Source organism: Thamnophis elegans, chromosome 12, assembly GCF_009769535.1.
Source record: "Thamnophis elegans isolate rThaEle1 chromosome 12, rThaEle1.pri, whole genome shotgun sequence".
Taxonomy (NCBI): Eukaryota; Metazoa; Chordata; class Lepidosauria; order Squamata; family Colubridae; genus Thamnophis; species Thamnophis elegans.
Genome location: NC_045552.1, coordinates 38,466,430 through 38,488,661, shown reverse-complemented (window position 1 = coordinate 38,488,661; position 22,232 = coordinate 38,466,430). Strand labels below are relative to the sequence as shown.

The window sequence follows — 22,232 nt, the reverse complement described above, 5'->3', positions numbered from 1 at the left end:
GCCAAATGAGGTGACCTATGAAAAGTAAAATGCGTCTATTTTTAGGGCATGGAACCATTTCATCACTGGAAACATCCCACAACCAATTTCTTAAGAAAAAGTCTCCTGGTTTAAAGTCATAAATCTTCTCATAAATCATAAATATTTATCGGCTGAGGATTCCTCCATTGGTCTTCCATATAAGTAATCATGATGTGGCACCATAAAAATGTTATTTTTGCTGCAAAGGGCATGGCTGCCCCTCTGGAAGTTATCTAACGGAACAGAAGTCTAATTTGATTAATTCGCTGCATTTACAAAGATTATGGAATTGGAATGAATCTAAGCTCCTTAACCGGGTTTCTTCAGTCCAGCTGCCCCCTCGCAAAAAGCTACTCAGGTCTCAGCTCACTTCCAGACCTACTTTCGTGGCTCCATCAGGGTTAGGATTTAGTCACTCAGAAGAAGGTTATCTTGCAGGTAACTTTAATGATCCAATACATACAAAAATACAGGTAGATATAGTGTACAGTATCCTCAACTTATGCAATTATGGTTGTGAGTCATGATGGTTGTTAAGGGGATCATCATGCAACCGTATCTGATTTTTATCACTTTCCTTGAGTGCTTTTTACAGAATGCAGCAATCATTAAGTGAACCAGTTCACTGAGATGTAAACCTGGTTTCTGGTAGAAATGTCATAATTCTCAGCCACAGGAGCCCAGGACGTTGCAGATGGCTCTAAATTTGGCTTGGTTTTGCCCAAAATGTAGTCATAGCACACCGGGGGTGGGGTGGCACACATCAGAACTTCAAATCCAGGTTATAAGTATCTTTTGAGCAGGTCTGTCGACGATCTGTCAATGGTCACTAAGTGGTCAGTCGTAAATCGAGGACTACCTATGTAGACACATACTCCTATTACACTAACTTGGGTTCTGGCAGTGACACCCATTACAAGCCATCAAGCTAATGACACAAATGGTGACATCTCTGCCCAAATGTCTCCTGCTGCCTGTGTTCTCCTCCCCTCCCCTCCTCTGTTGCCTCTGCAGCCAAGAAGAAGCAGAGCATGGAAACCGAAACAGCAAAACCTCCTCCAAAGCAAGTTGGCTTCGGAGTCCAGAAGGCTTGCAAAAGCAAACCGTTTAGGGAACCCTCAGAGAAAACCCAAGATCTATTTTAAAAGGACACAGAATCCTTTTCAGCCAGTGGAGTTTTGTTTTAAACAGCTGAAGTGCCAATTCATCCCTCAGTCACATCCCTATCGATTATTCTATAGAGAACTAGCTGGATACCCATGCTCCGTTACGAAACTATGTGATCAGGCTTGATAAATAGACACTTACAGCTTGAAAATCAATGAATAGGGCCTCTCCTCTCCCCTTCTCTCCTTCAGGCTTGCCTCACAGAAGCCTCTCCTCTCCCCTTCTCTCACTCAGGTTTGCCCCACAGAAGCCTCTCCTCTCCCCTTCTCTCCCTCAGGCTTGCCTCACAGAAGCCTCTCCTCTCCCCTTCTCTCCCTCAGGTTTGCCCCACAGAAGCCTCTCCTCTCCCCTTCTCTCCCTCAGGCTTGCCTCACAGAAGCCTCTCCTCTCCCCTTCTCTCCCTCAGGCTTGCCCCACAGAAGCCTCTCCTCTCCCCTTCTCTCCCTCAGGTTTGCCCCACAGAAGCCTCTCCTCTCCCCTTCTCTCCCTCAGGCTTGCCTCACAGAAGCCTCTCCTCTCCCCTTCTCTCCCTCAGGTTTGCCCCACAGAAGCCTCTCCTCTCCCCTTCTCTCCCTCAGGCTTGCCCCACAGAAGCCTCTCCTCTCCCCTTCTCTCCCTCAGGCTTGCCCCACAGAAGCCTCTCCTCTCCCCTTCTCTCCCTCAGGCTTGCCCCACAGAAGCCTCTCCTCTCCCCTTCTCTCCCTCAGGCTTGCCTCACAGAAGCCTCTCCTCTCCCCCTCTCTCCCTCAGGTTTGCCTCACAGAAGCCTCTCCTCTCCCCTTCTTTCCCTCAGGCTTGCCTCACAGAAGCCCCTCCTCTCCCCTTCTCTCCCTCAGGTTTGCCCCACAGAAGCCTCTCCTCTCCTTTCCCCTTCTCTCCCTCAGGCTTGCCTTACAGAAGCCTCTCCTCTCCTGAAGGGGAAGAGGTAGAGAGAAGTAGAGGAGAGGTAAGGTTAGAAGGAAGGGAAAGGAAGGAGGAAATAAGAAAGTAGAGAAGGGAGGGAAGGAGAGAAAGGAAGAGAGGAGAGGAGAGGAAGAGGAGGGAAGGAAGATAGAGAGGAGGAGTGGAAGCTGGAAGGGAGAAGGAGAGAAAGAAAGAAGGAAAGAGGAGAGGAAGAGGAAGAGAGGAGGAAGAGAGAGGCAAGGGAAGAAGGAAGGGAAAGAAGGAAGGAAGTAGAGAAGGAAGGGAGGGAGAAAAGAAAGGGAGAAGAAGTTGGTATCAAAACAGGCAAATGATGGTAAACAAAGCAACCCAAATAGAATAGTATAACTCTATAAATGGAATGATAAATGTATAAGAACCATGATTGTAAAGGGTGAAAAAGAATAATAATTATGTGAATGTATACCTATAATTAATTGTATATAGAGAACAAAAAATAAAAAAAACTTTTTATATAAAAAATAAATAAAAAAGAAGCCTCTCCTCTCCCCTTCTCTCCCTCAGGCTTGCCTCACAGAGGCCTCTCCTATCTTATCCCCTTCTCTCCCTCAGGCTAGCCCCATTGATCCTCTCCAAACTCCCAGCCCGGATGAGTCATGTGCTGGCCACGCCCAAGTGGCAGTTGGAATAGAGTTCTTTTCAGGTTGTGAGGGGGAATAGAATGTCTAACTCCTTAGCATCAGAGCTTGTTAATAATAATATAAGAAACGCTAGTGATCTGATGGTTATTTCAAAACATCCTTTCTTAGCGAGCACCTAAAAGCCAAGAGGAACATATATGCCAAATTTCAAGTTTGTAGGCTTTACGGCTCTGGAGATTTCATGATGCTGTGTGAGTGGCCTTTCACATAGATAGATAGATAGATAGATAGATAGATAGATAGATAGATAGATAGATAGATAGATAGATAGATAGATAGATAGATAGATAGATAGATAGATAAATAAATAAATAGATAAATAGAGATAGATAGATAGATAGATAGATAGATAGATAGATAGATAGATAGATACAGATATATATTTAGATAGATAGATAGATGATAGATAGATAGATAGATAGATATAAATATAGATATATTAGATAGATAGATAGATAGATAGATAGATAGATAGATAGATAGATAGATAGATAGATAGATAGATAAGGAAAGTGTTCACGTTCATGTTTATACTTCTGGCTCTCCATGGGTGCTCCCCTGGAGTAAAATAGGTAAGTTTTTGGTCCAGTATGTTGTGAAAACCACAGCATTGCCTTGATCTAAGTTGTGAGATACTCCTTTACATTAGATCGATCGATCATTCATTCATTCATTCAATGAATCAATCATACATTTAATTTTTACAGCTGCCCATCTCAGTCAAGGATTCTGGGTGGCTTACAAGTCAAAAAATACATTACAATCAAAATAGAATAACATTTTAAAAAGAAACATCCAAAAATAAATATACATAGCAGCCCAGATACTTGGCAATATAGCCGGAAATGGGGCTCTTAATGCCTTCCGGCTCAGCAACATAGCCAGGTATATATTTATTTGGGTAAAACATACTAATTGAGCCCTGCCATTGTGTTTTATTAACATGGATTTAGCATATGACAAAATTATGGCATTCTAGACCACGTTTAATACCTGGATCTCTGACCAATGAGCCTCAGGTTTCTGTTTGGAGACTTCTAGCAAGGAGAACTCACCAATTAACAGGACAAGCATCCCGCTGGCTGACAGGGTGTTAGGATGTCCCTCCTGTTGTCTTGGCTGAGCCCCCCAATTGTAACCCATTGGCCCTGATCCTCCCCTCAAAGGCAACAGAGAATAAGTTCATGTCATGTCTTTGACTGCATGGTAATGCTTCCCATGATTGAAGACTGCTACCATTTCTCTCCTCTTAGCCTTTTCTCCTGTAAGTTAACCTTCCGTATTTTTCGGAAACCCTCTGCACCAGTGGTAGGTTGCAGGTGGTACACCCCGGTACGGACATACCGGTGCCTGCCTGGAGAACCGTTCCGGTACGGTGCTCCGGAGGGCCCACCCACCCGAGCTTCTTACCTGTATTTGAGTTCTTTGGCGCTTCAATGCATGCGCACGGAGCGCATGGCACCTGTGTGACGCTCCACCAAGCAGCTGGAACATTGTGGAGGCTCCTGAAGGCGTCACAAGAGATAAGGATGCATGTGCGCGTGCGCTGCTCACATTCATGTAGTGGACACCGAGCCCCGTTGCAATCATACCAGTTGCAACGGGATCCGGAACCCACCACTTCTCTGCACGCCTCATTTTCTGTGAAAAATGGGGCATGCAGAGAGTTTGAGAGGCCCGCAAAGTATTCCTGGCGGGGAGGGAAAACCAGCAAAAAACGGCCTGTTTTTTTGCCAAAACAGGCCTGTTTTTTTGCCAAAAAAAGGCATGCATAGCCTTTAAGAGGCCTACAAAGTGTTCCTGGGGAGGGGAGATGAGCAAAAAATGGCTCATTTTCCGCTCGTTTTTGCCCTCCCCAGCCCCCAGGAGCACTTTGCAGGCCTCCCAAACACTCTGCATGTACATATTTAAGAACGGTGCAGGGTTTTAGGAGGTCAAAAATGCTATATTCAGTGTATAAGACACACTCAGATTTTCACCTTCTTTTTTGGGGGGTGGGTGGGAAGGTGCGTCTTATACTCTGAAAAATACGGTACTCAGAACGTTTAACCACAGAATTTGATTTCTGGAGCCTCCATCATTTTGGCAGTCCTTTGCTGCAATTTCTGTTCATTGATTCTGGTTCTGTCCTCTGGGTGACAGAGAACTAATGCACTCCCTCCTCTGCATGAGAAACCTTCAGTTAAACAATGCTTTTAGGAAATTCTAGGAAAATTTGGGATTGTGCTGAAATGGATGGATTAACCTTAAAAATTAAAGATAAAGGAGACTCGAAATGTTATAGGACCTGGAATCAATTTTATGAATGGATAGAGACAAGAAGTAGAAATGAGAGGGAAGTTGATGAATGTCAATAACTGTTAGTATGGAAAATAAAGATGCTCTGTAATTATGGATATAATATGGAAAAATTGCAAATAGGCTAATGTAAGTAGAAATTTAGCTAAAGCTCATTTTCTTTTCTCTCTTTTTTCCCTTTGGTTGTATTATTATTATAATCACTGTAAATATATTACTGTTATAGTTATTAGCTTGTTAAGTATGTTAAGATTTGCTATTGATTTTTCTTTGGCTTTGCTTTGTTTGTAATTGTTACCCTGACATGGCACCGTCTTTTCAATAAAGTACAAAAAATTCAGGAAAAAAAAGAATGCTTTTGCATCTCTCCTCGGTCAGTCTTCTCTAGTCCTCCTAACTGTTCCTCACAGGACTTTATTTCCAGATTCATCATCTTAGAAGCCTTAGAAACCTCTGGAGCCATTCAATTTGTTCTTCCTTGTGAACTGAACTCAACAGAACTCAACACAGGGCCCTCGAGGGGATCTGACCAGGGCAGATTTGAGGAGGATCAATTCACAAGGCCTTCTAAATGACGCAGTCGATTCCTGGGCCAGCTACCTTACCTGGTCAAACAGCTGCTTCCCCGTTGTATTGGGCTGGATGGCAAATTCCAACTCAGCATCCATGGTGGTCACTCGCACGCTGATCTGGAATTGGAAGGAGAAATCCATTAAAAATCCAGCACATCACACCAAAAACAGAATCTTAACTACAAGACAATCCCTCAACTAAAAATGGCAGCACCATTATTGGGAATGAAGTTCAGGGTGACAACCAGGCAATTGGGATCTGTTTATGCTCTCCAGGAGGCAAGCTAAGAGCTTCACACAACTGGAAACAGACAATGTTTCCTTTCTCTCCCAACCATTCTCTTGACCCAAACTGGAGAAGAAGAAAAAGGAGGAGGAAGAGGAGGAGGGGAAGAAGAAGAAGAGGAGGAGGAGGAGGAGGAGGAGGAGGAGGAGGAGGAGGAGGAGGAGGAGGAGGAGGAAGAGGACATCCAAGATGTTTTTCCCATCTCTCAAAGGGCAAGACTTCATCTGGATAAGCCTTCCATACTGATTGGGTGTGTGTGTGTTGAAAAATAGGGGGGACTGATAGCATCACAGTTACTAGAAAGTCTCCATCATATCCACCCCCAAGTTACAAAAAAGATTCTGACGCCTTAGAGGGAAGAGAGTTCAAAAGAGTGGAACCGCCTGAAGGATAAAGGAGGAGGCAGCCATCAACAATGTAAAAAGAGTAACACGCCCCATATAAGCCCTTCCAGGCACGATTTCACTTTCCATAGGTCCCAATCCACAAGCCAAACAATGGAGGGATTATGGGAGAAGGACTCAAAGTCAAACAAATTGGGGGGCGGGGGAGTGCAGCCCATTAACCATTTATTGGATTGCACTCAAACTTTTAATGGGCTTTTAATGGGCAAAGGCTTCTTCGGCATTCCAAAACTGTATCCCGAGCTTGAGCTCCAACACTGAGACCAAGCGATGTGGAGGGAACAAAGGGGAAAGAGATTCCAGAAATTGTCAAGAAAGGTTCTATTGCCCAAGCATCAGAAATCATCACATCATGGCGGCAGCCATGAAATTTGAAATTTTACATTGTAAATTGCACAAATAGGATAAATTAGATAAAATAGATGTGCTTGTGTCATTTGTGACATCCTTTTCCCTCTCCCGTCCCCGGCAAAGGCTCACCTTCAGCATCCTGCTCTCTAAAAGATTGAATAATTCAGCCAAAGATGCTGTGGAATTCACGCTGCATGCTAAGCTAGAAACTCTGCTCTCTTAGTTAAAACCAAACTGAGTTAGGGTTTCACGTGATGCGGGAACCCTAAATGGGCATTACGCAAAAAACCAACCGTGACATTTTGGATCCACCTTACAGGTAAATGCTCTACAAATCGCAGTTGGACAAAACTGAACGGAACCAGAACAACCAAAAATAAACTGAATCAAATTAAAGAGTAAATCAAGAGTAAGTTAGAATAATTCCTTTAGTAAGTCTCCCTTCTGCCAGATTAAAAATCATAATTAGGCGACTTCACTCCTCTGCTCAAAACAGAATCCTTTATGCCACCTGGCTTGAAATTTTGGGCTTGGAAAACCTAGAACTATGCCGCCTACGGTCTGACCTAAATGTAGTACACAAAATTATCTGCTACAACGTCCTACCTGTCGACTTCTTCAGCTTCAACCACAACAACACACGAGCACACAATAGATACAAACTCAAGGTAAACCGCTCCAAACGCGATTGCAGAAAATACGACTTCAGCAACAGAGTGGTCAATGCCTGGAATGCTCTACCTGACTCTGTTCTTACATCCTCAAACCCCCATAACTTTAACCTTGGACTATCTACTGTCAACCTCACCCCATTCCTAAGAGGTCTGTAAGGGACGTGCATAAGCACACCAGTGTTCCTACCATCCCTGTCCTACTATCTCCATTTATTCGTACCCATATTCTGTGTTCATATTTATGTTTATACTTATATCTGTTATCTTATACATGTTTGACAAACTTAATAAATGGAATGAAACTTCTAGAAGGACCCAAGGTTGTTCCAGGGCCCTAATTTGTACATATAGTCTATTTCTCAACCTCAACAACTTCTAGATGTATGAGCCTCAACAGCCAGAACTATGTTAAAGTGCAGACATCTTGAAGTTGTTGGGGCTGAGACTAGATCCAACCTCCACTGTTTTTAAGTTTCCAGAATGATATCTGCTCTTTTCCAAAGGTTTTGCAAACCACCCACCTCTCCCACAAATGCAGAACGGAGACTGAGAAAGTTGCATACTAATGCACCCTAAATACTAAATGCACCCTAAATCAGAGGTCTTCAAACTTGGCAACTTTAAGACTTGTGGACTTCAACTCCTAAGACGTCAAGTCTTAAAGTTGCCAGGTTTGGGGACCCCTGCCCTAAATTAATATGCCAGGACTATGGCATTCAAAAACACAATCCATGCTAGTTTCATAGGGCAGGTTTCCACCTGACCAAAAATAAAAGCGCTTGGCTTTTGAAAACCACAATTTATCTCTCCTTTACTGCAGGTAGAAAAACATTTAGTACAAGCAGATGAACTATCAGAATAACAGAGTTGGAAGGGACCTTGGACGTCTTCTGGTCCAACCCCCTGCTCAAGCAGGAGATCTTGTACCATTTTAGACAAATGGTTGCCTAGTCCCTTCTTAAAAGCTTCCAGTATTGGAGCAGCCACAACTTCTGAAGGCAAGTTGTTCCTCTGGTTGGTTGTTCTCACTATGAGTTCTAGGTTGCTTCTCTCCTTAGTTAGTTTCCATCCATTGTTTCTTGTCCTGCCTTCTGGTGCTGTGGAGAATAGGTTGACCCCCTCTTCTTTCTGACAGTCCCTGAAATACTGGAAGATTGCTAGCATGTTACCCCTACTCCTTCTTTTCTCTAGACTAGACATACCCAATTCCTGCAGCTGTTCTTCCTATGTTTTAGCCTTCAGCTTATCAGGAAGAGAAGCCAAGGGCAAGAATGTTAGACGGAAGGAAGGAGAGCTACAAGAAACAATAAACAGTAACGGAGATGTAAGGGACCTTGGAGGCCATCTAGTCCAACCCCCTGCTCACTGATTTGCACTAGAGATTCGAACTGCCGAACTGCCAACCTTTCTGATCGACAAGCTCAGTGTCTTAACAAGAGTTTGTCCCCAATGAAAAGCAAGCCATCTGTGGTGCAAACAGGCTTCTAGTTCAGAGCATATATCTGCACCCACCCACCAATTCACCCTCAAAGGCCTAGAGCAGGGGTGTCAAACTGGATTTCTTCAAGGGCCGGATCAGCACTGCAGTTTTCCTCCGCGGGCCGGGGGAGGGGAGGGGGGGGAGGGGGAAGGGAGCCAGGATGTATGCCTCCTGCAGCACTTTGCCAGCCAAAGTGGAGCAGGTAATGCCATATAGCTTTGCTCCACATTAGTTCCCTTTCCAGGGTCCTCAGAACATGTGGGGCCTTCTTGGTTGACACTGGATGCCAATGGGCATCATCATAGATTGGGATGAACCTTCAGAATCCACTCCACAAGCCCCACCCAAGGAAGCACTTCCATACCAATCAATCAATCAATCAATCAATCAGAAGAGCTAGAAGAGACCTGGCAAGTCCCTTCAGACAAGTCCAGTCTCTTTTTAAAAACTTCCAGTGATGAAGCACTCACAACATCTGAAGGCAAGCTGTTCCACTGGTTAATTATCCTCACTGTTACAAAGTTTCTCCTTAATTCTAGGTTGCTTCTTTCCTTCATTAGTTTCCCTCCATCGCCTTGCCTTCCATCGTCTTGCCTTGTGGTGCTTTGGAAAACAAGTTGACCCCCTCGTCTTTGTAGCAGCCCTTCAAATACTGGTGTACTGCTATCAGGTCACCCCTAGTCCTTCTTTTCTCTAGACTGGCCAGATCCAATTCTTGCAATTGTTCTTCATATGTTTTTGTCTCTTAAGGCCCTTAATCATCTTAATTGCTCTTCTTTGCACTTTATCCAAAGTCTCAACCTCTTTTGTTGAATGTGGTGACCAAAGATGGATGCAGTATTCCAGCCTTATTAAAGCTTTATAAAGAGGTACTAATACTTCACATGATTTTGATTTTATGCCTCTGTTTATACAACCGAGGATTGTATTCGCTTTTTTGGCTGCTGCCCCACACGGCTGGCTCCTGTTTAAGTGATCGTCCACTAGGTCTCCAAGCTCCCTCTCACAGTTACTGCTTTGGAGCCAGGTTTCGCCCAATCTGAAGCTTGGAGGATGCATGATCAGATGGAAGGAAGGCGTGACTGAGCAGTTATTGTCAGGATGGAATGAAAAAGGCAACAGACCTGATGAGCAGTTTGTTCAGTGGAGGCAGAAACACTTCTTGCCACATAAAGTCTGTGGAAATCTCTGCCATGCTCTGGACTGATGTGTTCCACTAAGACAAATGGAAAGCAGAGCAAGCCAGAACCTCCAAAAGGAAGGTCTGAATGCCTTAAAACACCACCCATTCAGGCAAAAAGATAGTTCCCAAATTCCTTAGAAGCCTTTTGCTGGCTACTTGGGAGGCTGGGCTAAGCTTAATCTGCCCCTTGCCCACTGGCCGAGACTCCATCAGTTAGGGCAAGGGTCTGCAACCTGTGACTCTGGAGCCACATGTGGTTCTTTCATCCCTCTGCTGCGGCTCCCTGTCGCTCAAAATATGAGTCACAACTGCCAGTGTGCAATATCCACTGGCACACAATTTATTGAGGTTTTCGACCCCTCTTTTTTTGAGGGGGCGGAGTTCAAAATGTTTTTTGTCACATGCAAAAATAAAAATTTGTTTTCTCTGTAGCAGTTCATTGATTTCATAAATGCAACACACTACAGTTTTTTTTTTAAATATATAGCATAAAGGTTAAAAAAAATGCAGTGCTATCTTCATTTTAGATGTCAAAGGGATTTTGTGGTTCCCGGCGTTTTCTTTTCTGTTGGGAGACCCTTCCAAATGGCTCTTTGAGTGTTTAAGGTTGCTGACCCCTGAAGTAGGGCAACAAAGAGACAGCCGCTGCAGAGGCCACTGGAGGGTGCGCCTATGTCACGCCCATTGAAGCAGTGCAGCTTCCAGACCGACCACATTGTTGGACACACTCTGGCCCTTCCGGATGCTGGATGTGGAATTCTGGGAGTTGAAGTCCACACATTTGGAAACTTCCAGGGTTCAGAAACAGTCCCAGGTGAATAAGAAGCCCTGCAAAGGACTCCCAAAGTATTTCTGGGAAGAGACTCTCTGACTCCCCATCAGTGGTGAATTGCTCTTACCATCGCTAACAGTACGCTGCTCATGGTCCGAACGTGCGCACTCCACCGCCGCTGCGACACCCAGCTGTCGTTGGAAGTCACACAGGCACCACACACTGTGCGCACATGCACAATTGGCCCCATTGCTTCAAAAACAAGTATGAAACGCTGGCAGGTGGGTGGGCCAAATGAGCCACTGTACCAGTACAGTGGCCGCTGCGCATGACTACTACCGGTACAGCTGTACTGGGCCATACCGGCTGGAACCCACCACTGCTCCCCATGCTTCAGAGTTGCACCACCGTGGAGAGAGCAGGAATGTCCCACCCCAAGATGCGTCTCAAGGGATGGGGCTGCCTTCCCATATTTATTTATTAAAATTTATTTAAATGCATTGATAGTTTTCAGTGGACTCTTGCAAACGATTCCCCTTCTCCATCTCTAGTCTTGGCACTTTGCCTGGGGGAGGAAAATCCCAACTATGGCAACAGGCAAATGCTTGCAATTGCTGAAGGGATTATGTTTAATTAAAGCAAACTTCACTGAAAGAGGCCTTTTCATATCCTTAAGCTAATCAGAAGCAGAAGGCACTCCCAGTTTATGGCCCTGGTTGGGTTTTTTTCGAGGGGGAGCATGGAAGCATGTTTCACCTTCCACCTGGAATGAGTCCTGAGATTTCCAGCCAGACAACCAGGTTTTCTTCAAATAGCTGCCAGGAAAGGGGCAGCCAGTACAGGGTGGGAGTTGCATATCTTGAAAATAACTCAGAATTTCCAACCTACTGCCTTCTTCTTTCTCCATGTAGACAAGGAGTGTTTGTTTGCATAGCCAACTCCAACCAGCAGGGTTTTGCTGCTCGAGAGAATTGGACTGAAATGATAAATCAGAGGTAGGGCATCCTTGGTAGCGAAGACAGAAAATTAGGATAGCAATTACATCGGTCAAATGTTGGCTGTGAATTCCAGCCACGCACTAACTAGGATTAGCAAAACACCACTGCCATGTTCACCAAAGAGTGCAGAGAACAAGGTGTGTCCCCTCAGTACAGTGAAGCATAAAGGCACTCCTTCGTATTTTAGAAAAGGGACGCAGTGGCTCAGTGGCTAAGATGCTGAGCTTGTCAATCAGAAAGGTCAGCAATTTGGCAGTTCGAATCCCTAGCGCCACGTAACGGAGTGAGCTCCCGTTACTTGTCCCAGCTTCTGCCAACCTAGCAGTTCAAAAGCACGTAAAAAATGCAAGTAGAAAAATAGGAGCCACTTTTTGTGGGAAGGTAACAGCTGTGTGCCTTTGGCATTGAGCCATGCTGGCCATATGACCATGGAGACATCTTCAGAAAGTGCTGGCTCTTTGCCTTTGAAATGGAGATGAGCACTGCCCCCTAGAGTCAGGAACAACTAGCTGTGTGCCTTTGGCATTGAGCCATGCTGGCCATATGACCATGGAGACATCTTCAGAAAGTGCTGGCTCTTTGCCTTTGAAATGGAGATGAGCACTGCCCCCTAGAGTCAGGAACGACTAGCACATGTGTGTGAGGGGAATTATTACCTTTTTATGTATTTTACTCTTGCTTATTAAAGCACGCAGCTTCAATACCAGCTCCTCTGCAATTACAACATAGCATATACAGTAACAGGGTTGGAAGGGAACTTGGAGGTCTTCTAGTCCTACCTCCTGCTTGAGCAAGAGACTCTTATATCATTTCAGGCAAGTGGCTGTCCAGTCTTTTCTTAAAAGCCTCCAGTGATGAGACACCCACAATTTCTGAAGACAAGCTGTTCCATTGATTAATTAGGAAATCAGGAAATCTATCCTTAGTTCTAGGTTGATTCTCTGATAATCTTATACTGCCCTCAGGGACGCTGGAGAATAAGTCAACCCAACTCCTTCTACTCTGTGAGGAGAAGTACTGGGACTGCTTCAAACCTCCCCTATTCTTTTTCTTCCTTAGAATAGACATACCTACAGTATGTCCTTCATTTATCACCGTGATGGCAAACCTCTCTGCGAGCCATCACCCCAGCTGAGCTCCACCATGCATGTGTGCGTGCCTCCCGCTGGCCAGCTGATTTTCAGGTCTCTGCCACATATCCTGGAGATGCACATATGTGTGGGGGTTGAGGGGGTCACACACGCATGCGCGGGGGGAGCACAGGGAGTGTGGTACATCCCTCGTGCACCATTTTCAGTCCCAGGAGGCTTCAGGGAAGCCTGCTAGGGCCAAAATAGGGTGCAGGGGGCACACACATGCACGGGGGCAGCATGCATTGCATTATGGACATATGCACATGTGTGCACTATCACGCATGCACGCGCTTTTGGCACACGAGGACAAAAAGGTTAGTCATCACTGATTCATCATATGGTTCAGCTTCCAGACCTCTTAGCATCTCTGTTGCTCTTCTCTGCACCTTTTCTAGAGTTTCAGCATCCTTTTTTGCATCGTGCTGACCAGAAATGGATGCGGCATTTCAATCACAGTCTTACCAGCACAGTATAAACTGTACCAGCACTGCACATGGTCCTGATGCTATCCCTCTATCGATGCAGCCTAGGCCGGCATTGTCTTTTTTGGCAGCTACCCGGCCAACCCACATTTAAGTGATTGTCCACTAGGACTCCAAGATCCCTCCCAGAGTTACTATGGTTGAGCCAGGTGCCACCCAGTCTGTATCTGTACATTGGGTTGTTCTTGCTTAAGTGTAAAACCTTACTTTTCTTTCTACTTAGTTTCATTTTGTTAGATAGGTAGGGCCCAGTCTTCAGTCTGTCAAGATCCTTCAGCTTCTTGAGAATCATCTAGAGCAGCGATGGCACCGAGTGCCCAAAATGGAAAGAGTGTGTGTGTGTGAGTGTGTGTGTGTGTGTGTGTCAGAAACCCAAAGACCAGCTGGTCGGCACCCACATGCACATCAGCCTGCTGTTCCTTCTTCGGGTTTCCGGCACTATGGTACATGCAAAGTGCCGGAAACCAGAAGAGTAGCTGGCGATGGCACACGTGCCCACAGAGAGGGCTCTGCATGCCACCTCTGGCACACGTGCCATAGGTTCACCATCACGGATCTAGAATGTTAGCAACTCTCCCCAAGCTTGGCATTGTCTGAAAATTTGATGAGTTCCTCTTTTATCCCATAATCTAATTTGTTGAAGGGGGAGATATTTCCCGATAGCAAGAACAACTAACGAATGGAACGTCTTGCCTCCAGAAGTTGAGAGTGCTCCTTAAAAGGTAAAGGTTCCCCTCGCATGTATGTGCTAGTCGTTCCCGACTCTAGGGAGTGGTGCTCATCTCCATTTCAAAGCCGAAGAGCCAGCACTGTCCGAAGACGTCTCCGTGGTCATGTGGCCGGCATGACTCAATGCCACCAGGATAGGGATGGTAGCATTCCCAAAACCTTAGCATGTTTGTTCCCAACAGCCTGTTCCACCAGAAATCTGCCTCTGATAGAGCCGAACAGTTAAGAGACAGGGCAGGTTGGGCGCAGAACAGGAAGCCACAAACATCCTGTTCAAAGATGACTTCCCCCAAAGCAGCAGAGGGAAAGACTCGCTAAACGTGGCTTATTTTTAGCAACGTTTGTGACGGAAGGGCCCTGCATTCTCGGTCGACATTCACGGTTCATCTTGCAGCCATCCACCTGGTTAGAGGAGGGCTTCCCACTCTCAGCCCTGGGGGAGGAGAAAGGGGAGGGGGTCTGGGGCAGAGCTTAATGACTCCTAAGCCCCCTCTTCAGTTAAGTGCCTGCAATGAGAATATTCAACATGTCTCCAAGCAGGAGAAAAGCAGCCCCCGAGGTGTTTGAGGGATTTACTTTTAGGCACCACACCATCATCCATCCGTAGCTCTTATTTTGCTTTGCAAAACCAGAACCAGAAAGTTTTATAAGAATTTTTTTTTAAAAGGTAGGGGGGAAACATTCAAGTGACTTTAGTTCTTTCTCCTCCCTCTTTAAAGTTACAACACATCATTCCCTTCTCTCCGTACTCAACCCTTTTCTATCAACAGATCCAAAAAATCCCCAACTCATTTTTTTTTCAATTTTCAGCCAAAAGTCCATAAAGTTTCTAGATTTTTATAAAAGGACTTCTTTTATCCCTGATCGAATAGGTCCATTTTATCATTTCTGTAGATTCCGCCCTCTTCATGGTCCACTCCTCCCTTGCATTTCAGATTTCCCCCGCCCACCCTTGTTGTGCGTATGGCAGCTGCAATGCCTTATACCGGTGATGATTAACCTTTTTGTCATTGCACGCCGAAAACAAGTGTGCGATCATGCCTACCCACACATATAATTTAATGCATATGCAACACACCGCCCGCCCTGTGCATGTGTGCATGACCCCCTGCCTGATCCCCGACCCCCCATGCACGCCCACTTTGGATGGCCACTCTCACTAGAGGCAAGCACCCGGCAGAGCCAAGTCCTCTAACATGGGTCAACCCCAACGGGCTGAAAGGGACACTTCATCCTTCACGTCCCTCCAGAGTCTCTGCTATTTCTCCTCCTGATCTGGCTTACAATACAAGGCTGCCCCAGCCCTCCCTGTCTCCCTTCACTGCTTCGGGCAATTAGGCTGCGACTCACACGTGTTTTGGGCCAGAGATTAAGAAAGAGACGCAGGACAGTTTGAGAAAGTCAATCATCACATTTGTCTAATGTGTTTCCTAGAATCACAACAAGCTGAGGATTGGGCAATCATTGTTTATTGAGTTCAACTGTAATTGGATCCTGCACAGTATACTGAGACTTAAGCTGTGGTTTAGAAATCAGGGGGCAGCAATATTGCATCACTGTTCTACAAGGGATGTACGACAATCAGCCAAGTGAACCATAAGCTATGATTGATCATCATTGATTAGATTCATGTAACATCCCAGATTTCAGCTAAACAAACCACATTATAACTTAATGTAATGTATAAACACAGTCAGAAAGCACAGGTCTGGGAAATAACAGGCACCTCTGACTCCTCCACAAATGGCATAATTGAACTTCCAGAAAATGAAAATTTGCAGAAAACGTGTTACACATAAACTGTTGCAGGGACAACTACATTAAATCCATTATAGGCAGAAAGATTATATTTCTAAACAAAACCCATGTCCTTAAGATCTCATTTGCTTCAGTGCCCCTTCAGGAGTTGGAAGTTACTTCCTTGGGATCCCTGGACAGCAGATCCAGGTTGGACAAGATTCAGAGATGGGGATGGAGATACCCATCTTTCTTCATTTAAGAGCTCAGCGTGGGATAGGGTGGCTCAATATTTCCCAAGGACTTTGCCTGGGCTAGAGGAACTAGAACTGGAGTCTCCTCAGCACCTGACCCATCCCCTACACGGGGTGTCAGCAACCCGCAGCTCTGGAGCCGCATGTGGCTCTTTCGTCCCCCTGCTGTGGCTCCCTGTCGGCTGAACCCACCACTGGCTGGCCCTGCCCTTCGCCCTCTCCTTCCAGTCACTCCTCGCCTGCCTCAGATATGGGAGAGAAAGAGAGAACAGAGAGAGAGAGAGATGAAAGACAGAGAGAGAAAGAGTGAGTGAGAGAGGCACACACACACAGAGATACCTGTTTCTCACAGAAAACACCAGGAGCCACAAAGCATGGGTAGGCATGGCTGGGTGGGATCATGTGACTGGGTGGGAGAGAGTGATGTTGAGTTGGCCTCACCCAACTAGGTTTTGTGGCTCCCGGTGTTTTCTTTTCTGTGGGAAACGGATCCAAATGGTTCTTTGAATGTTTAAAGTTGCAGACACCTCCCCTACAATAAAAAGGTGAGTGGAAATCCAGTGTCCAGGATTTCCCCATTGCTAAGCCCTTCCTTTTCTTGGCCCCCACCACCGATAGGCAAATCTGGGCTGCAGAAGTGTGGGGTGTAAGACTTCTCCAAAATAACCTCAGCAGAGCGAGTCCAGCTTGCAAAATGTCCACACACCCTTTGTGAAGGCCCTGTCCATTGTGAAGGCCCTGTCCACAGGCAGGCAGAATCAGAGCTAGATAAGAGGCTTCCCCGAGATGACCATTTCTGGCCAAAGCTATTTCTGGAGCAGACCTCATCGTCTGGGCAGGCCCAATGACCCAACCATCACTTTTTCTGAGCAATCGGACTTCTCGGCAGTTACTCAGCCAACACGATGAGCCATCACAGGGTCAGAAGTCCCCCACCCGGATGGATCCTGGTCTTTGCTGGGCGGGTATTTTTAAGACTATTTTTAAGAGTCTTTACAGGACTGTGCCCATCCTCTTAAAACTTCCTTTTTTGACCAAACTACTTTACAACTGTTTTTGTCAGATTAGAAAAGACAGAGAGAAGGAAACGAGGTCTGTGCTGAAAGGCATTAGCCTGCCCTTGGATATGAAATAGTTCTCCAGTGGTGAAAAGTCTTCCACAGCACAAGCGTTTCTCACAAATTAGCTGAGTGCAAGAGGGAGCAAGAAGGAACAGAAGAATATCGTAAATCTCAGGGTATTGTCAGAAAAGGTGCAAGGCAGATTTATCCAGAAGTGCCCTCTGGTATTAACCGTTTCTTACCTACCTGAACACACTGCAGAGCAATTTCCTTGTGACTTTGCTAGCCTGAGTGCAAACACAATAGATAAAACCATAGCAGAAATCAGCTTGGTTCTCTTATTGCAAAGGCCCTGCTAATGAGCCTCCTTCAAGCTGATGATGAAGAATACATATAAAAGCAGAGCAGGTCTCCTGAAGGGGAAAAAAAAAACCTAGGTCCAACCTATTTATTTCTGCAAGCCAGTGTCAGCACTCCTTAGTTTTCTATATATTCTTGGTTTTTGCTTGGCTGAGATTTCAATGAACAATGGGCAAAGTGAGAGATAACCTTGCCTGTTATGATTGGCTTGGCACTAGAGCTTGGGTCCCCAATGCGGTATTTTGAGACATCGGCTCGTTGAGCTACCTGTCTTAGGGCAAAAAATCCTATAACCCCTTTTATTTATCATTAAAAAAATATTTGGAAAACTAGTAAAAGTAAAGGTTCCCCTCACACGTATGTGCTAGTCATTCCCGACTCAAGGGGGCGGTGCTCCTCTCTGTTTCAAAGCTCAAGAGTCAGTGCTGTCCGACGATGTCTCCGTGGTCATGTGGCCGGCATGATTAAACGCCAAAGGCACATGGAATGCTGTTACCTTCCCGCCAAAGATGGTTCCTATTTTTCTACTTGCATTTTTACCTGCTTTCGAACTGCTAGGTTGGCAGAAGCTGGGACAAGGAATGGGAGCTCACCAATGTTCCCTCTAAGCTGTGCGGCTGCGCGGCTGCGTGGCTGCGCGGCTGCGCACATGTCAAGAAAATGCCGCGCAGCAGTTTCCAACTGCCGCACAGTGTTTTTTAGCGTGATGAAACCTCAGCTCTGCCAGCCGACTTCCTCTGCCGAAATGAAACTGCCCAGCCGGGGCGAGCAATGAAGCTGAAATGACGCCATGCAATTCAGGACCGAGAGGAATTGACAAGCCAGGCAGCTAAAAACCCTCCCCCGCCACCACCACCAGCAACCCCTGGCCCAGGACTCCGTTCAAGCTTATCGAGGAGTGGCTGCGCTACCAAGCCAATTCCGTCTTTTGCCAGGCCCAGCCAATCACTGCACAAGCAACTTAAAGGCGGTCATGAATAAAAGGCGGGAGCATCTCAAGGGTAGACTTGGCCTCTGCAGAAGGAAATGCGCAATGGGCGGGAGGGAGGCGGCAGTGCTGAGGGAATTACAGCGGCAGCAGCTTGTGCCTCAGTTCAGACAGGCGCGTCACATCCATTTTGCCATGTGGCCTGGCAGGCGCTGGGGCTGCTCCTGGTGGTTGCCTCCTCCTTCCCTCTGGGTAGAGCAGAGCGCTTCAATTGCCTGGCACCTACAGCCCCCATCACTTATTGGCATCTATCTGAGATTGTTTTTTGAAGTTCAGTTCCCTCCGTTATACAGCACTAGAGATTTGAACCACCAAATGCTGACTTTTCTGATCGATAAACTCAGTGTCTTAGCCACTGAGCCACCGTGTCCCTTTTTGGAAAACTGACATGCTGCAAAACAGCCAGCAGACTTCCCCCAGTCGGCAGACTCCATTCTAGCTGTAACATCTCACAGATGGAGAAGAAACATATTCCTCTTGAAAAGAAGCAATGGGTGGAAACTAATCAAGGAGAGAAGCAACTTATAACTAAGGAGAAATTTCCTGACAGTGAGAACAATGAATCAGTGGAATAACTTGCCTCCAGAAATTGTGGAAATGCTCCAGAAAATGCTCCAACAGCGGATGTTTAAGATGTTGGATATCCATTTGTCTGAAGTGGTGTAGGGTTTCCTGCCTAAGCAGGGGGTTGGACTAGAAGACCTCTGAGGTCCCTTCCAACTTTGCTATTCTATTCTAAAATAGCAGCCGCTCTTTTTCTAAGCCGATTCCTCCGCTGTCTCCTAAGGCAATCTGGGGTTTTACTCTCTTAAGCCTCAGCTGGCCAGGAGTTGGGGGGGGGGGGGGCATCACCAGAACCATCGGGTGGGGGGGAGGCACGAATCAAAGAAGACTGTTCATCTACTGCGCCTCCTTGTACTAAAGGCATCCTCTTTACTGAGGGGGCTGGAAAAATCCCACTTGACCTCCATTGGCTGCATTTATATTTCAGGCTGAGTCACTCTTGGTTATATACAATAGTGTTTCTCAACATTAACTTGAAGGTGGGTGGACTTCAACTCCCAGAATTCCCCATCTGTTCTGACCTGAGAAAGCATAAATCACAATCTTAGTCCCAAAAACCTTCTTTTATTTATATGGCTGGAAATTATGGTCATTAACAGTCTGCAAGGCTTCACAAAGAGTCTGTGAAGGTTCTGATAGATGTCTGCTTGAGTTGCCAGAGTCTTTCAGGGGAATCTGGAAAAACAGCCACCTTATCTCCCTGGGAAGGCTGCCAGAGGCCTAATTGCCAAATGCAGAGCAAGGCCAAACTCAGCACAGAGTCAAACAGAACTTCTCAAAGCTTGAACCGACCAGATGAACTAATTGCTTCATGCAAAGGCTCACGTCCCGTTCGCTCCTCTTTTATGTCTTATGGGAGGGCCAATCATCTCCAAGCCTTACTCCCAAGTCGACCCTGTTTTCTCAACTATTCTTGCCTTCTGGCGCTCTGCACAGGCGCACACTGGGAACAGGCTCCTGCTGTTCTTCTGCCTCGCTGATTTCAGACTCCACAGGCAGCAAATCATTACCAGATGGCCTTGGTCCCCTCTCTGCCACCGATGCAGAGCCCTCATCCAAGCCTTCCCCAGGCTCCAAGACTTGCCCATGTTCCTCCGCAACCTCCTCACTGTGCGAATCTGCTGCCAGCTCAGCTGGCCACTGGCAGCCCACACCACCACCCAGCATAGAGTTGGGAGTTGAAGTTGAAGTCCACCCACCTTCAAGTTGCCACGGTTGAGAAACCCTGACATAAAAGAAATCTGAATCCATACCTTGTGTTCAATCAAACCATGTTTGCAAACACAGTAATGGAGTTCAAACTACATGCAAAGTCAAAAATATACAAGCTACAATTTGGTTTAGTGTGTTATACAAAACAAACTATTATTTGACTCCACCTTTCTGTCAGAACAGACTATCAGGCAGCCCAGACTGCATTCTTCTGCATGTTTTCAGAACTGATCAGTCTCTCTGGGGTGCTCACATTTTCCAACCTTAAAACTGTTACATGATTGTTAACTGAAATACAATTATCATATTTGTTCCTGAACAATATGGTGCATGCATGACTAAATCAAAATGACTTTTGACAACTTTTGACAAAATGACTTTTAGGAATTTCCCAACCCGTGAAGAGAATGACTGCCTTCAGCCCTCCCTTCCTCAACAAGGCTTGAAACTAGCTTCCTCTCGCCTCAGTGGTGCCACCTCAGGTAGCCCGATCTGATTAGCAAGGATCATCAATCAGGAGGCAACTGACCAGAACATTCGCAGCTTCCTCTCAGCCCCAAATTCCTGGAAGGAGCCACTCAATCCCAGCTTTTTTGGTACAAGGCCAGCAACCCAGAGGACTATCTGAGCTATGAAAATCAAGATGAGCATTAGATGGCACAAATATCGTATTTTTGGAGTATACGACACACCAAGATTTCGAAGAGGCAAATTTTAAAAAAGTTTTTGCAATCTGCAGACCTCCAAAAAATGGCCCATTTTTCACAAAAATGGGCCTATTTTTGTCAAAAAAAAAGGGGCATGCATAGCCTTTAGGGTGTTTAGAGTGTTCCTGGGAGCTGGAGGGGGGCAAAATGAGCAAAAATCAGCCTGTTTTTCTCTCATTTCTGTCCTCCCCAGACCCCAGGAGCACTCTGGAAGCCTCCTAAAGTCTATACATGGCCATTTTGGTGAAGGGGGCAGGATTTCAGGAAGCCAAAAATGCTGTATTCAGTGTATAAGACTCACCCAGAATTTCACTCTCTTTTTTGAGGGGAAAAAGGTGCATTTTATACTCTGAAAAAAACGGTAATAATCATTTCCCCTATTTCCCCATCTAGTGACCAATGGATTTCTGCTACCTATAAATCCCACTCCCAAAATGTGTCTTAGTGCCTCTTATGTCACTGTCATTTTTTCTTGTCACTGACTCAGCCATCCTTCCTCCCGAGGTCGGTAAAATGAGGACACAGATTGTTGAGGGCAAGATGCTGCCTCTGTAAACTGCTCAGAGAGGGCTAGAATGCTCTGGGAAGTGGTATATAGGTCTAAGTGCTATTGTTATCACAACTAAAGTGCCAAGGCAAGGTGAAGCTCAAAGGAATGTAATAATACTTTGAACTATTTCAGCTGATTAGTTTTGTTGCAAAGAATTGATTCAGATGACAGTTCAAAAAATATGCTGAATGGGATCCAAAGCAGAGATATGCCCCTCCCTTAGGCCCTGTGAAAATTTAAAAACTGAAAATTCTCTTCAGAGATATATGCTTCCTTTAAAGCAGGAACACTTCTCTGCTTAGTTGCAAATACAGAACCCAATTCTGCATAATGGTTTGGTTGCAGATTGGCCTAACTAAAATTGACCCCACTAGAAAAATGTGGGAAACCTAGAAAAAAAAATCTAGTTTCCTAGAAAACAAGAAAAATGCACCACCAGATGTGTTTGTAACTGGCTGACAAACCATACTCAACAGGTAGTCCTTAATGGTACTATATTTACATGGAAGGAAGGAAGCAGAGGGGTAACACAGAAGTTCTGTCTTAGGCCCAGTACTCTTCAATATCTTCATAAATGACTTAGATGAGGGAATAGAAGGGGAACTCATCAAATCTGTAGATGACACAAAGCTGACAGGACTAGCCAACATCCCAGAAGACAAGTTT

General features: G+C 45.7%; 1 protein-coding gene across 1 annotated transcript in view; it reads right to left on the bottom strand.

The window, feature by feature from the left end:
* The window catches only part of MSN (moesin), a 69,412-nt gene that overhangs the window by 27,684 nt on the left and 19,496 nt on the right, over window positions 1-22,232 (bottom strand). The window contains exon 2 of the mRNA XM_032227875.1: window positions 5,675-5,758. Coding sequence (XP_032083766.1) covers window positions 5,675-5,758 — 84 coding nt within the window. The remainder of the gene's footprint in view (window positions 1-5,674; window positions 5,759-22,232) is intronic.